The sequence below is a fragment of the Myotis brandtii genome, unplaced genomic scaffold, assembly GCF_000412655.1.
Source record: "Myotis brandtii unplaced genomic scaffold, ASM41265v1 scaffold704, whole genome shotgun sequence".
NCBI classification, from domain to species: Eukaryota; Metazoa; Chordata; class Mammalia; order Chiroptera; family Vespertilionidae; genus Myotis; species Myotis brandtii.
Window position 1 is genome coordinate 662,563 of NW_005370762.1, and position 14,521 is coordinate 677,083.

General features: G+C 48.5%; 1 protein-coding gene across 6 annotated transcripts in view; it reads left to right on the forward strand.

Annotated features, from left to right (window-relative positions):
• The window catches only part of TENM4 (teneurin transmembrane protein 4), a 384,882-nt gene that overhangs the window by 145,880 nt on the left and 224,481 nt on the right, over positions 1-14,521 (forward strand). For all 6 annotated transcript variants that reach the window (XM_005882313.2, XM_014530001.1, XM_014529998.1 and 3 more), the window contains one exon: positions 9,701-9,956. In XM_005882313.2, coding sequence (XP_005882375.1) covers positions 9,701-9,956 — 256 coding nt within the window. The remainder of the gene's footprint in view (positions 1-9,700; positions 9,957-14,521) is intronic.

Genomic DNA, 14,521 nt, shown 5'->3' on the forward strand with positions numbered 1-14,521 from the left:
TCTCCTCCATGTCTTCCTTGGTGCCCAGTCACATAGCACACCCCAGTGCATAACTTGCAGTGCATAGCATTTGCAAGCAGATGTTTGTTAACAAATATCCCAGATTCACCTGCAAAGAATGACAAAGTCTTGATTTTAGAATTGGAGGAGACTCCCGCCACCTCCTCCTCCTATCTGTCAGTTGGGAAAACTGGGGTCAGATAGGTAACGTGCCTTGCCCAAGCTCATACAGCAGTTAGTGGCTGATACAGACAAGAACAAGAATGAAGTTTGGGTAAATATATGTTGAGAGTTTGTTCTTCTGGGTTCAGATGGTGGCCCAGCCATGTTGTCCACACACCATGCTTCGATAAAACACTTTTCAATGCTCTTGGCTTCATTTGTCTGTAACTTATCATGACCCTGGGAATAGAGAGCAGTGTTGCTTACCCCCACTTTGGCAGAGACTCTGACCCTTTGCTCTTCCCTCCACTGTCCAGACCAAGGTATCAGGGTGCCTCTCCCTCACTCCCACCCTAGGAGAGCATTCGTGGCTGGATGAGGAATCCCATGTGCATTTCCACGAAGCCAGGGGGTTCCGGTTCACTCTTGTGAGTGAGTACTCTAGCACTTGGCTTTAAAAGGTTGGAAGTTGGAGTGAGCCCTCTGAATGCCCCCAAAGGTGCCTGCCCCTCTGGCTCCAGGCTCTGAAGGAGAGGCTCCACCCTTGTCAACCTCTGCTCCTTAAGGGGCCTTTGTCTCCCAGCCTGGGGGCCTTTGCTTTTCCCAGCCCGAAGCCTAGAATGCCCTTCCCCTCCCCCCCACTTATCTACTTCCATCCTGTCTGTACTTCAGTACCCAGTTCAAGTTCTTGCTCTTCCTGGCAGCTTCCCCAGAGCACTCCATCCATAAGCTGGAGGAGCCTTCAGGGATGTGGCTACTGCCTGAAGCAGGCTGCAGAGAATGGGCGCAGGGGGCACCTCTGCCTCCCACCTCTCAGTGTCCTGCTGTGTTAACAACTAGCCAAACCTGCCTGGAAGGTTAGGAGCAAGGAATCCTGAGTGACCCCTTAGGGGTCAGCCTCCTGTGACAGAGAAGGGCAGAGAGTGATTTGAAACTGGGGATGGAATGGGAGAGGCAAACTGACTAAGATCTGCTGACTGCACTGCACGCCCCTGAGGGTCGCTGGGTCCCGTGCAGGCATGTGGCTGGCTTTCCTGGCCCCTCCTGCCAAATGCCAGTTGTGCTTCCCCGTCACTGTAACAACCAGAAAACACCCCTTCCCTGTTTCCAGACTCCCCTTATTTGAAAACCACTGTACCGTGCAATGTCCCCTCGTTACTATTCCTCAAATACAAAGCACTTTAACAGTTTGAGTGTTCTCCCAAAGGTCTGCCCTGACTAAATGAACAAGCCATATTGTGACTTCAGGATTCTCCTTTTCACTACCCATCAAGACTAGAAGGGCAGCCTGGCTGGTGTGGCTCAAGGGGTTGGTCTGTTGTCCCCTGAAGCTGGGGTTGCCGGTTCAATTCCCAGTCAGGGCACATGCCCAGGTTGTGGGCTCAATCCCCAGTCATGGGCGTGCAGGAGGCAGCCGATGGATGTTAGATGGATGTTATACTCTCACATCGATGTTTCTTCCTCCCTCTCCATCTCCTTCTCCCTCTCCCTCTCCTTCTCCCTCTCCCTTCCTTTATAAAAAGCAATTTAAAAATTCTTTTTTAAAAAAAACCTAAAAGGGCAGCCTCAGGAAGCCCCACAGTCTGCTGCCCCTCTCCCGTGAGTACATCAGGGTTTCAGGCCAAGTGCCATGTGGAGTCCCTCCACACTGGCCATGACATCAAATGAACAGAACAGCCATAAAAGAGAACAGAAAGCATTTGTTCAGGGAAGGGATCAATGGGCAGAGAAAACACCATAAAAAATTCAGCCCCTTGCCTCATGCTCAGACTGGTGGTTCCAGTTTGGACCTCACTGTTTTTATTCATTCTGGGTAGAAGCAATAATAACAACGTGGTCATTATCTGTAACCCTTGGACAGGACTGTGCAGTTTGCGAGGTGCTTCCAAATACATTTGACAAGTGTTGAAGCTGAAACTCAGAGAAGTGAAATCAGTTGTCTGCGATTATATAGCTTGAAGGAGGCAGAACTGAGACTGGAAGGCAGGCCATCAGATTCCGGCTGCCGACTGCGGTGACAAAGAGCTTTCTGGCCTCTCCAAATTGGTCATGCAGGCCAAGGTTCATTAGCTAAGCTCTCAGCACTGCTCCATCACCGTCCCGAGTCAGTGGTAGTCGATGGCATTTTAATGGAAGCCAAATAACTCTTTCTCTTGGCATTCTGAGGCAGCTGGAGTTTTGTGTTCTATGATAATTAAATACCAGCATCTTTCATATCTGACAATCTTTAGGGCCCGATTAATGATTACAGTGCACGACGGGGTCATCGTTAACTCCGAAGCAAGGAGAACTTCGGGCGCCTGTGGGCTGTTTTACAGGCTTGGATGAGGGGCACCGAGCCTGGCACCCTTTCTTGGAGCCAGTGCTGGCCTTAGATCGCAGGGCTATTGACACATTCGAATTCTTTGCCTGAGCCAAATTTCTGGAAGTTTATGTCTTTTTCTCATGAACATGCTCATAAAAGAATAACAACGTACTCCGCTAGAATTCTAGCAGCCAAGCATCTGCAGTAGGTCTGGGCCCTGCTTGTAGTCTGCCCCCGCCTGGGTCATGCTCACATGGCCACCAGGAGCATGCTCCAAACCCATCAGGGGGACGGACCCTCTCACTCTCCTGATAAAGACTAAGTCCTTTCTCTTGGTACCACCACCCAGGCCTGTCACCAGTGTGTCCACCTCCCCTCCTGTCACTGCCCCTCACAGCCATCACACTCCTTACAGAAGTGCCTCAGAGGTCTCTCTCCCTTCTTTCCTCCCTCCCTCTCCTCCCTCTCCCCTCTTCTCTCTTTCAGGCTCTGGACCCTCACAGGTGCATCTTCCTCGGTCTAGAAGCCCCTTTAGACATAGGTCACATGTCACTACTCATGCAACCTTCCCTGACCCCACCAGCCAGTCTGGAAGCCACTTCTGCTCCATGAAGCTCTGGTGGGGTGGCCCTGTAGGCTAACAGGGCTGTAGTAGCTGATGCTTGTGGAGTGCCCTCTGTGTGACAGGCATTGATACAAGCACTTCATGGGTCAAGATGAGTGGACTCTGGAACAAGACTGCCATCACTTAACAGTTTTGGAACCTTGGCAAAATTCTTAGCCTTTCTGTAGCTTAGTTTCCTCACCTACAACATGGAGAATAACAATAGCACCTTCTTTATAGAGGTGTTAAAGGATTAAATAAGCAAAGCAGGTAGAGCCAGTCAAGTAGTGAGTACTCAATAAATGTGAATTATTATAATGTCACTAGTGACCCAGCGCAAAATCATGGGAGACCCTGACCCACGGGAAATTGCACAAGACCCGGGATTCCAGACCCCACCGCGCCGTGGGACTCCCCCGAGTCCCGCCGCAGGACCCAGAGTCAAGTCCCCGCCCACCCATGTGCATCTCGCTGTGCATGCAGCCCCACCCACCCACGCATGCTTCGCCATGCACTCAGCCTCCTGGTGACCGACTGGTCTTTGGTCATTACAGCATTAGGGCCACTGGGTTTTTATAATATAGATTGTAGTTACTGTTTTCCATTGGTATCTTTTGGGATGTCTGTTATTTTTACTCATCTGTGAGCAGCTCACAGTCTAGGAAACTTCTTTGTTTCATCTCTGGGTCTCTGTGTACTGGGTCTGTGGCAGCCCTTCTTCCTCCTCTTCCTTTTATTAGGTTACTAAGATGTGTTTTAATGTATGGGTGAGGAATTAGAGACTCTGAGAACTTCAGTGACTTCCCCCAAATCATGCAGCTTGTCAGACAGAGCAAGGCTGAACATTTGCTCTGTAAACACTGGCAATTTGTCAAGGTTAGGACTCATCTTCACCTTAAAACTCACCCAGTCCCTGCACACAGCGGAGAGCTGTTTAATTTTGCTGATTGACTGAACTGCCTCGTGGGCCTTCTCCCTGGGGTACACCTTGAACCCAGGACAGAGCCGCACCCCCATGTGCTCTGACGTGCTTATCTAATGCAGAAAGGGGCCCCCATCTTTGAGGACACAGAGCCCCCCTATGTTCAGTCCTGAGTGTCAGGCTGCAGACGTTCTCTTGGCTTTTGGTCTGCATGTTGCGCTATAGGCACCTTCCTGAGACCAGGGCTCCTGGAAGCTAGCAGCTGCCCAGAGTGGATTCAACTGTCGTAAGAGAGGACCATGTTTCTGTTAGACATTTCCCTGCTATTTCCCTTTCAAGGTTTCTTGCTTTGGAACCCCTGTTGTAAAGGCCGTAGAGTGACCATCAGGGTGACGATTTAAGCGCTTTGCAACTTATTCAGTCAGCATGACTTTATCATAACTGTGGAATTCATAGTTAGCATTTTTTTAAATTGTTGTATGCAGGCACTGTGCTAAGCACTTTACATGCATTCTCATGACAATCCTGCAAGGTGGCCATTATCTCCATATAGTGATAGGAAAACTGAAGCTCCAGAGAAGTTAAGTAACTTGATCAAGGTCACACAGCTCATAAGTGTCAGAATCAAAACCTGAACAGGGATTATCTGCCTCCAGGTGCCCAGGCCTCCACGCCATCTCTTTCTATTACCTGCTGCTCTGCCCAGTGCTCTGAAGAAACCTCACTTTGATCTTGGTTCAGGGAAACAAAGCCTGGAGAATTCAGTCTTTAGGAATTTTTGCATCTAAAAGGAAAAATGTCTGCAGTGTTGAAGGGAACAAGCAACTAAATATATTCAACAACTTGTAGAGGAAAAAAAAACGCCTTCCTGGAAAACCAGGCATGTAAAACTCAGATAAGCAAGTGGCCTTTACTGACAGGTGTGCAATGTAACAGTGAAATGACTCGTATTGGGGCTTGATTCAGAGATACACTTGGCGGCTATATCTGCGAGAAGAGGATATAAATTGGAATTTAAAGCACAGCTTTGCGATGTACAACGCTTACTCTCAGGGAGCAGGAGAGAAGCCATTGCTTGTCCAGGCAAGAAGTCCACCTACCTCATTGTCTGTCCTCTCCCCCATATTCTGCAAATATTTGCTGGGAATATAGAGATGAGTGGCACATGGTTCCTTTCCCTCAGGGCATGGCAGCCCACTGTGTACTTGGCACTTGAGCAAAGGATATCGCTTTCCATCATCTAGAAAGTGGTGACATGGGAATGTGTGCACCCTTTCACAGGCACACAGACCGGAGACCAGGGAGCTGAGTGAGTTATTGGGGGCCACCCAGCTAGTGAGTAGAAAGCAGAGGAGAGCTCCTATTTCAGGCCATCTCTGTCTCACTCTCTCACTGTTGTATTCCCAACACCCGGTTTACAGGACCTGGCACAGAGCAGGCACTCGGCACGTGCTGAATGAGGGAACTGGTTCTGAGCGTCCCTCCAGAGATGGAAGTGTAAACTGGGGAGGAAGAAGGGGAAAAAAGAAGGCCCTCACTAGCCTTCCCTCCTGGCCATAGGAGACTCCAGTTAGACAAGAGGAAAGATTTGCTCCTTCAGAAAGTCGTGTATTTTTTGGGGGCGTTGAATGAGTTTGCATTACTGAGTTGAGGCCCAAAACACAGAGCCTTTCCCTTGGGAAGCAGGAAAGCATCAAGGTCCCCTTTCCAAGCATTCTCACAGTGGGGACAGGGGGGTGAGGGAAGGGAAACAGAACCCAGCTGAAGCATCTGCAACTCTGGCTCCAGGCAAGTAAGTAAAGGCCTGCGTGGGTCCACCGCCTAGAGAGCCCAAGGCGGTCTGTCATTTTTTTTTGCAAACAAATATCCTCTACGCTAGACTTATCCTCCTGGACAGACTGCCCAGGCCACTCACACGAGCCATTCACTAAGTAAACCCATCTGGAGCATCTGCCCAGATCTAGGACCTGTGATCACCAGCACAGAAGGGACAGGACTTTTTAAAACCACCAGAGTAGGCAAGCTCAGAGGGAGAAGGGAAAGGTGAAAGAAGCAGGTCACCTGCTGTCAGCATTCAATGGAGGAAAAAAGAACTTTAGGGAGGATAAACCAAGGAAGGCTTTCTGAAGGTGGTGGCAATTGAGCTGAGCTTCAAAAAAAAAAGAGGAGGATTTGGACCAGCATGTTTCCTGTCCCCATAGGAGAATTTCCTTTTAGAAATTTGATTTTTATATCTGTGACCAGTGGTGTTACAGTTAAAATTGTATCATTTCAGGACTGTTGGCAGTGCTTACAAATAGTTATCAAGCCAGAGCCTTTCCATTTAGTCACAAAGCAGAAGTCTGTAGGCTTGCAGGCAGCCCTGACCTGAACCAGATCTTCCACGCTTGCTGTCTGCACTGAGGGTCTTTTCCTACATTTGGCCATGGATTAAGATGGTCGAGAAGATGTCTGTGTTTTCTGCAAAGGCACCATGGTTTGGTAGGCAGGATTCAAGCTTTGGATTAGTAAGGATCATTCACTAGTTTTGTAAACCTCAGCTTCCTCATCTATAAAATGGGAATGATAATAATATTGCCCCCTAGGGGTTGTTGTGACCATTAGAAAAGTTAAGGCTATGAAAATACACATAGTAGGTGCTCATATGGCAGTGACTATGAATATCAATTAGGTAAAATGTCATGAGGAGGTTGGCTCCTATTATGGGGCCAGGAGTAAGGACTAGGTCACTTTTGTCTGCTGGCCTCTGATGACCACTGGACGGTAGTGGTACAGTCCCTCTCACTGCTAGGCACACTGGACTGTAGCCAACAGCCTGAAGGGCCACGGGTAGGGGGACACTCAATCATCCCAGGAGGCCACTTCTGGTGCTGGCTTCTGTCCCAGGCTCCAAATGCCTCCATTAAAGTGTTGCCTGAGGACAGCTAGACAGAAATAAATGACCCTGCACATTCCTGCCTTCTGCCTCGTCTAAGGCTGTCTGTTCTCTGCTTGGGCCCCTCTGCCTATTCTGCTGGCTCCCAGGTTCTCTCCCCTCCCATCAAGGGGCCACCCGCGGATGCCCTCCTGGTCCACGACCACAGCGTGGCACATCCTGGGTACCTTCCTCATTGGTGTTGAGGTTTCGGCCACTGAGCTGCCTCAGCAAATCCCTTGTCCTCTGTGGAAAAGTGTGGCTGGAGTGGAGGGTACAGGGAGGGAGCTTATGAGAGATGAGGCTGGAATGACAGGTGTGGATCAAACACTGAAGGACTTGGTAGACCTTGAGTGGGCCTTATCCTGAAGGTAACAGTTTGTACGAAAAAAGTGATCGCTCAGATGGGTCTCCACTTCCTTTTTTTCTGTCCCTGCCCTCTCCCCCACTCCCACCAGACTTACTTAAAAGATTGGGTTAGCATTAGCATTATGCTTAAAAGATTGAGTTGGCATTGGGTTAACATTAGCATAAAAGATTGGGTTACCTAAAAAGCAGAGAGTGATGCATCTTCCACTAAAAATAGCCGTCACAGTGATAGCCTCACAGTTAACAGAGCTTGGCAGTTTCCGGAAAGCGGTCTCCTGGGCCAAGGAAGAGCACAGCCTTTGGGATACCACAGCGCCTGGTCCAGGTTCTGTACTCCCTGATCCTGTCTCCTCTATAAATGCAGGATTCTCATGGGGAACTAATGAAGAGGACTGCGTTGTACACTGTGAACTTCAGAAATATTTCCTTCCCATCAGTTGCCTGGTTTGCTATCACTGTAGCTCTGAGTCCCTTAATAAGCTCCTCCCCATTTGAAAACAGAAGCTCGAGGAGATTAAGTGACACAAATGATCTTAGTCTTAGGCCTGTTGAAACTGAGGCAGTGGCCCTGATGATCTCTGAATCAGCTTCAGGCTAGTCTTCCTTTTTCTTTTTAAAGAAATAGTGTGTTTGCAACCTAATAGATCTATAGTCCTGTCCTATAGAATCTAAGAAGTCCAGCAGTTACCCTTCATCCCCTCTCCTTCCCCTTCAGTTCACACTGGCAGTGCTCCTTCTGGGACAGCTATTTAGGTCCATAATTTTAACCTATATTAATCTCCTAATCAAATGGTCAATCAGCCACCGCCTTAGAGTTCTCCTCCATATATGCTTTCTCTTTTTTTTTTTTCAATATGGACAGGCTGAAAAGTTTTCAAGTCTTTAAGTTATAGTTTCTTTTTGCTTATCAATTCTTTTTTTCACTCATTTCTCTCTCCTTGTATTTTACTATAAGCAGTCAGAAGGGACCAAGCCACTCCAACACTTGGCTTAGAAGTCTCCTCAGCTAAATATCCCATTTCATTGCTCAGGACTTCTACTTCCACAAAACACTAGAACATAAACACAGTTCAGCCAAGGTATTTGCCACTTCATAAAAAGGATCCCCTTCTCTCCATTGTCTGATAACATGATCCTCATTTCTGCCTGAGACCTCATTAGAATTGCCCTTCATGTCTATACTAGAGGCCCAGTGCACAAAATTCATGCACTGGGGGGGTGGGGGTCCCTCAGCCCAGCCTGTACCCTCTCCAATCTGGGACCCCCTTGGGGATGTCCGTGGGATCGGGCCTAAACCAGCAGTCGGACATCCCTCTCACAATCCGGGACTGCTGGCTCCCAACTGCTCACCTGCCTGCCTGCCTGCCTGCCTGATTGCCCCTAACCGCTTCTGCCTGCCAGCCTGATCACCCCCTAACCACTCCCCTGCCAACCTGATTGATGCCTAACTGCTCCCCTGCCGGCCTGATTGCCCCCAACTGCCCTCCCCTGCTGGCCCGACAGCCCCAACTGCCCTCCCTTGCCGGCCTGGTCGCCCCTAACTGCCCTCCCCTGCAGGCCTGGTCCCCCCCAACTGCCCTCCCCTGCCAGCCATCTTGTGGCTGTGGGCATCACCATCTTTGAGGGCGTGGCAGTCAGTTAGCATATTCCCTCCTTATTGGCTGTGGGTGCCACCATCTTTGAGGGCAGGGCAGTCAATTAGCATATTCCCTCCTTATTGGCTGAGGTTGCCACCATCTTTGCAACAGTGTAAGGGTCAATTAGCATATTCCTTCTTTATTAGATAGGATTTCTACCAACATTTTGTACATAAATTTTTATCTATTCTCCAAAAAGATGGGAGTTTTTTCTACTGCTCTCTTCTTTATCTGAGCTCTACCAGAATCTCCTTAACAGTCTCTTTATGGCAATATAAGTTTTCCTAGCAGGCACCTCAAAACTCTACCACACTTTCCCCATTACCCAGTCCCAAACTGCTTTCACATTTTTAAGTATTTGTCAGAGTATCACTCCTCCTCTCGGTACCAATTTCCATTTTAGCATGGGTGGCTATGACATAGCACCTTAGATTGGGTGGTTTAAGCAACAGACACTTCTCTCTCACAGTTCTGGAGGCTGGGAAGTCGAAGATCAAGGTGCCAGTAGATTCCATGTCTGGTGGAGCCCTATTCCTAGTTTGTAGGCAGTTGCCTTCTTGCTGTATCCTCATGTAGTGGGGGGAGAGAGAGCCAACTCTCTGGCCTCTTCTTAGAAGGGCACAAATCTTATCATGAGGACCCCACCCTCATGTCCTCATCTAAACCTCATTACCTCCCAAAGACCCCATTGACAAATGGCATCACATTCGGACTTGGGACTTCAACATATGAATACAAGGGGGGGACACAAGTAGCTGTCTGCTGACCATGCATGTTTGTGCCCTAGATCACCCGGGAGGCCTGCAGAACCACTCGCGGCTCCGGACGCCACCTCCTCCACTCTCGCACGCCCACACCCCCAACCAGCACCACGCGGCCTCCATCAACTCCCTGAATCGAGGCAACTTCACTCCAAGGAGCAACCCCAGCCCGGCCCCTACGGACCACTCGCTCTCTGGAGAGCCCCCTGCCAGCGGCACGCAGGAGCCGGCCCACGCCCAGGACAACTGGCTGCTCAACAGCAACATCCCCCTGGAGACCAGGTATGGTGGTGGGGGGGCTGGCGCTAGGGCGCTGAGGCGCAGGGATGGCGGGTGGCCAGAGAGCGACCTGGCCGAGATCCCACGGACTCAGAAAGCTGGGGTCAGGTATGCAGCCTAGGGATGTGGCTCTCTGGCTGCCCGAGATGCAAGTAGGGCAAAAAGAGCATGGACTTGAGAATCAAACAGCCCCCAGGTCCAGGGCTAGCCTGCCACTTGCTAAAGGTATGACCTTGGTCAAGTTGCTACACCCTCTGGGCCTTACTTTCCTTGTCTACACAATGGGGATGTACTGGCTGGAGCGGGCCATTGTAAGAGATGTGTGAAGGTGTCCAGCACAGGTATGTGGTAGGATCAGGCTGTCAGTCCATGATTGGGTCCACACCTCCTCCCTTCCCTACTATGATATGGTGCCCCTATGCCTGGTATGGGGCCTGCCTGGCCTGTGATGGGTGCTCAATGAATGCTCTGCCCCCTCTTCTGCTCCCCTCCCCCAACTCTCCTCTCCTGCTGGCCCCTTTATACTCGGGAGGGTCAGTGACTAGCTCAGGCCACAGAGGCAGTTGATGCACAGCTAAGATTTGAACCCAGTTGCCTGACTCTGTGTGCAGTGCTATCTCCCTAGACCCCAGCCACCATCTTCAGGTCTCTCCTGGCCTGGACCTGCCACCTCTCCAGCCCTGTGCAATGCTTCCTTCAGCTCAGAGACTCAGTAGCTGGCCTCCTTCCCTCTGATTAGCCACTCTTTTTCCAAAATTGAAATTTTCTTATGATTATGAAAGCAACAAAAACTCCCTGGAGAAAACACAGGGAGATATCAAGACCAAGATGAGATTTACCCATACTCCTACCCCTCTGAGACAAGCAGTGTGGACTTTGGGGGACCTGGCCCATCTCTAAACTGGAGATGAAGTGTCCCAGGCTGGCACCCCTTAACCCTCTACCCTATCATCTCATACTCCTGCCCCATATCAGTGGAGAGGACAAAATCATTCTGCATTTAACGAAGGGAAAGTAATCTATACTGGAAAGTGTACCCATCTGACTCTGCCTGGAACATGATTGTGATATTTGCATGCTGAGCCTGTGGGGTTCAGTGAGAGAAAATCAACGTCCTTTTACACCACTTTACTCCTATGGAATCATTTCCCCAAAAGCAAATTTCCCAGAGAGACAGCCCCACCTGCCCCACCTCCAGTCTCTTAATTACCATTGTTTTTGTTGACAGCCTTTAAAATCATGTGTGACGTATCCCTCTGTGCCTCCTTTGCTATCATCAGTGACTGGGGGCGATTATTATATGTCATCCCATCCAAATAGCTTAATCAGATCTCTATTATTTCCAACGTGCTTATTGAATGACTGTGCGTGGCTGAAAGAAGCCAGCAAATAATCAATGGTTCTGATTTTCTGCACGGAACATGGCGGCCACTCCCTTGGCTTAGATGCTCATTTTTATCACTTAGGATCCAATTAGGTGGTTCTCCAGGTTTTTCAAGGGAACAGAACCTAGAAGACAAGCAGCAGGGATGTTTTCCTGATGCACGAAGTTGGTTTGAGATGCGAAGGTGGACCCCACTTACCTCTCTTGCCTCGCCAGCCAGTCCTCACCTGCCTTTCTGACCTTCCATCCTCCCACATCCATTGCTCAAACCACATGGAACCTTGATTTCTTTTTTCCTTATATTTTATTATTCAAGTAATAAATGTGGAGAATAGTTAGGAAATGAAAATAAGCAAGAAAAGAAAATCACTCAGATCTATCACCAAATGATAACCATTCTATTTTATTATTCAAGTAATAAATGTGGTGGAGAATAGTTAGGAAATGAAAATAAGCAAGAACAGAAAATCACTCAGATCTATCACCAAATGATAACCATTGTTAACATGCTGTCATATACTAATGTACACCATTTTATATATCTCTGTACTCAAGCATGTCATAATTATATGCTAGTATATATAATATTCACTATATGATGTGTATGTACTAGTAAGTGTACATACATGTGTATTTATCAACCTTCCCCCAATATCTCATCCCCTTTACGCCTCAGTGCCTTTGCACATGCTCTTGCACAACCCTTTCCCCAGAGTTGCCCTCCTCTTCACTGCCTGGTCCAGCCAAGTCCTACTTATTCTTGAAACCCAGATGAAATGTTTGAGATAGACTTCCTCTGTGACCCTCCGTGCCTCTAAAGATGGCCTAAAATGGGGAGAGGTACCTAATATAATGGATAACACAATCAGAATTCTGGACCTCAATATTGACCTTCACTGGTTGATGGCACAAAACAAATAGAGTACAGTTTAAGAAGGCTCAGTGTCGAGTCTGGCAGATAGAATCACAACTAATTTTGACTATCATGGTGAGGTAGGAAGAATATGGGCTTTAGAGTCAGAGGGAAGGAGGCCATCTGGGATTCCTATCTTGGTCTTAACACTTACTAGCTGGGCAAGTTCCTTAGCATCCTCAAACCTGATTTCTCCATCTGTAAATTGGGATAAGAATGCATGCCTCTCAGGTTGGGAGGAAATAAATGTGAGAAGCACATAGCACAGTGTCCAGCATTAAAGACATACTCTAAAAGCTATTTCCCTCTTTTCCTCCATATGTGTCTGCTTCCCATGTCAACACTGAAGAAAAAGTCACTTGAAAAGTATTTACTGAGCCCCTACTCACCTGAGGAGTTGAGAGGAAATAGTAGGTTGTACCTCTTCTCGACTTTAGAGAAGTAAGTTTGGTCCTAATGTAGCAAGTTGTCCAAAGCTCGGGTTTTAGGGTCAGACACAACATATGTTCAAACTCCTATCCCAGTGCTCACTAGCTATGAACTTAGACCTTAAATTGTTCCCTTAAAAAAGGGGAGGAAATATGAGTAACTTCCTGTTCCGATTATCTGTTGCTGCATAAAAAAATGACTCCAAAACTTAGTGGCTTAAAAAACCACCAGTTTACTAGTATTATACTTCACAGTGAGAGTCAGGATTTCAGGAAGGGCACAGCTGGGCTAGTTTTCTGCTGCATGTGGCATCAACTGAAGTCAATCAGTGGCATTTAGCTGTCAGTGGGCTAGTCTGAAGGATCCTAAAAGGCTTCATTCACATGCCTGACACGACACCTTGGGGGAGACAGCTAGAAAGCTGCACTCAGTGGGACCCCTCTCCCTCTACTGTGGTCTCAGGGCTTCTCCACACAGTCTTGCCAGCCTGGAGTTGTACTTTATACTCAGTGGCTCAGGGCTCCATGGCGCTGAGACCGAAATCATTGATCCTTCTAAGGCATGGCCATATACTGTTGGACAAAGCAGTCATAGGCCAGCCAGCTTCAAGGGGAGGGACAGCAGTCACTTCTCAAAAGGGAGACGTGCCCAAGAATTTTTAGACACTTTTAATCCAATCTACCATCATGCCTCACAAGGCTCACAAGGCTATAGTAGCAGATACATAAGGTAATGTCTGAAAATGTCTTAGCACACAGTATGTGCTCAACTATTTATTATGTGGTACTTTTTTATTCAGAAAAATATTCACCAAATGCTCACTGTGTGCATAACAGGTAAGACATGTCATAGAACAGACACTTGCGGTAGGATACGTGCTATGATAGAGGTAAGCACAGAGGATGTGTGTTTTCATTGCCTTGGGATCCCCAGCTCACAACACAGGGCTTGCATCTGGATGGGTGCTTGATAAAGATAAATTCACAGGTGAAATAAGAGAATGATGGAACATAATGAATAAATATACTCACCTGAGACTTGAGTGGAACAAAGGGAAGACTTCCCAGTGGACCTGATGTTGTGTGACCAAGAGTTGGAGTGCAAGCAGAAGCCGCCAGGGGCAGCTGGGGAGGTAGGGAGGGCCTCAGAGGCACAGCCTGAACAGAGGCCGAGGTGCCCATTGAGCAGGGCCTGTCTGAGAGAGTTGTCCTAAGCAGCCTTGCCGAGCCCCACCAGAACAGGGAGCCTTCTGACGCCGAGAAACAGTCACGGGCTTTTCCCCAATTGTCAAATGGAGTCTATGTTGAGCGACTAAAATAAATAGCTAAGAAAATACCACCACAGCTGGTAGGATGACCAGAAGGGATTTAGATTTCTTGCTGGCAGGAAAAGAAAGGCTAGCAGAGGGACAAAGGAGAGCGCAAGGACTTGGTTGACCCATTCCTTTCTCTGTTCCTTCTGTGACTATGGCCCTCCCCAAGGGTAACTGAGTCCCCGAGGGAGGAAACCAGGCCGACCTGTTCTCCAGATAGCCGGGTCAGATGTTTCTTCAAGGCCTGCAGGAGCATCTGTAGTCCATTCTGGTGGAAGCCATGTGTTCAGGGTCCCCGAAACCCTGACCCACTTCCTTCACACTCTGCAGCAGCAGACACTTAATTGATTTCCCAGGGACTATCTGATTAATAACCCGTCAGGCTCCTGTCGGATGAAGGGGAAGCCAGAGCAGAGGGCTGCCAGACTTCGGCTCTAGTTCATCTGATCTTGGGCCTGATTTGGGAGCCTGAGTCCCAAATTGTAGGGTCATACTCAGTTTGAGGAACAGCCCTGCCCACCCTCAGGGAT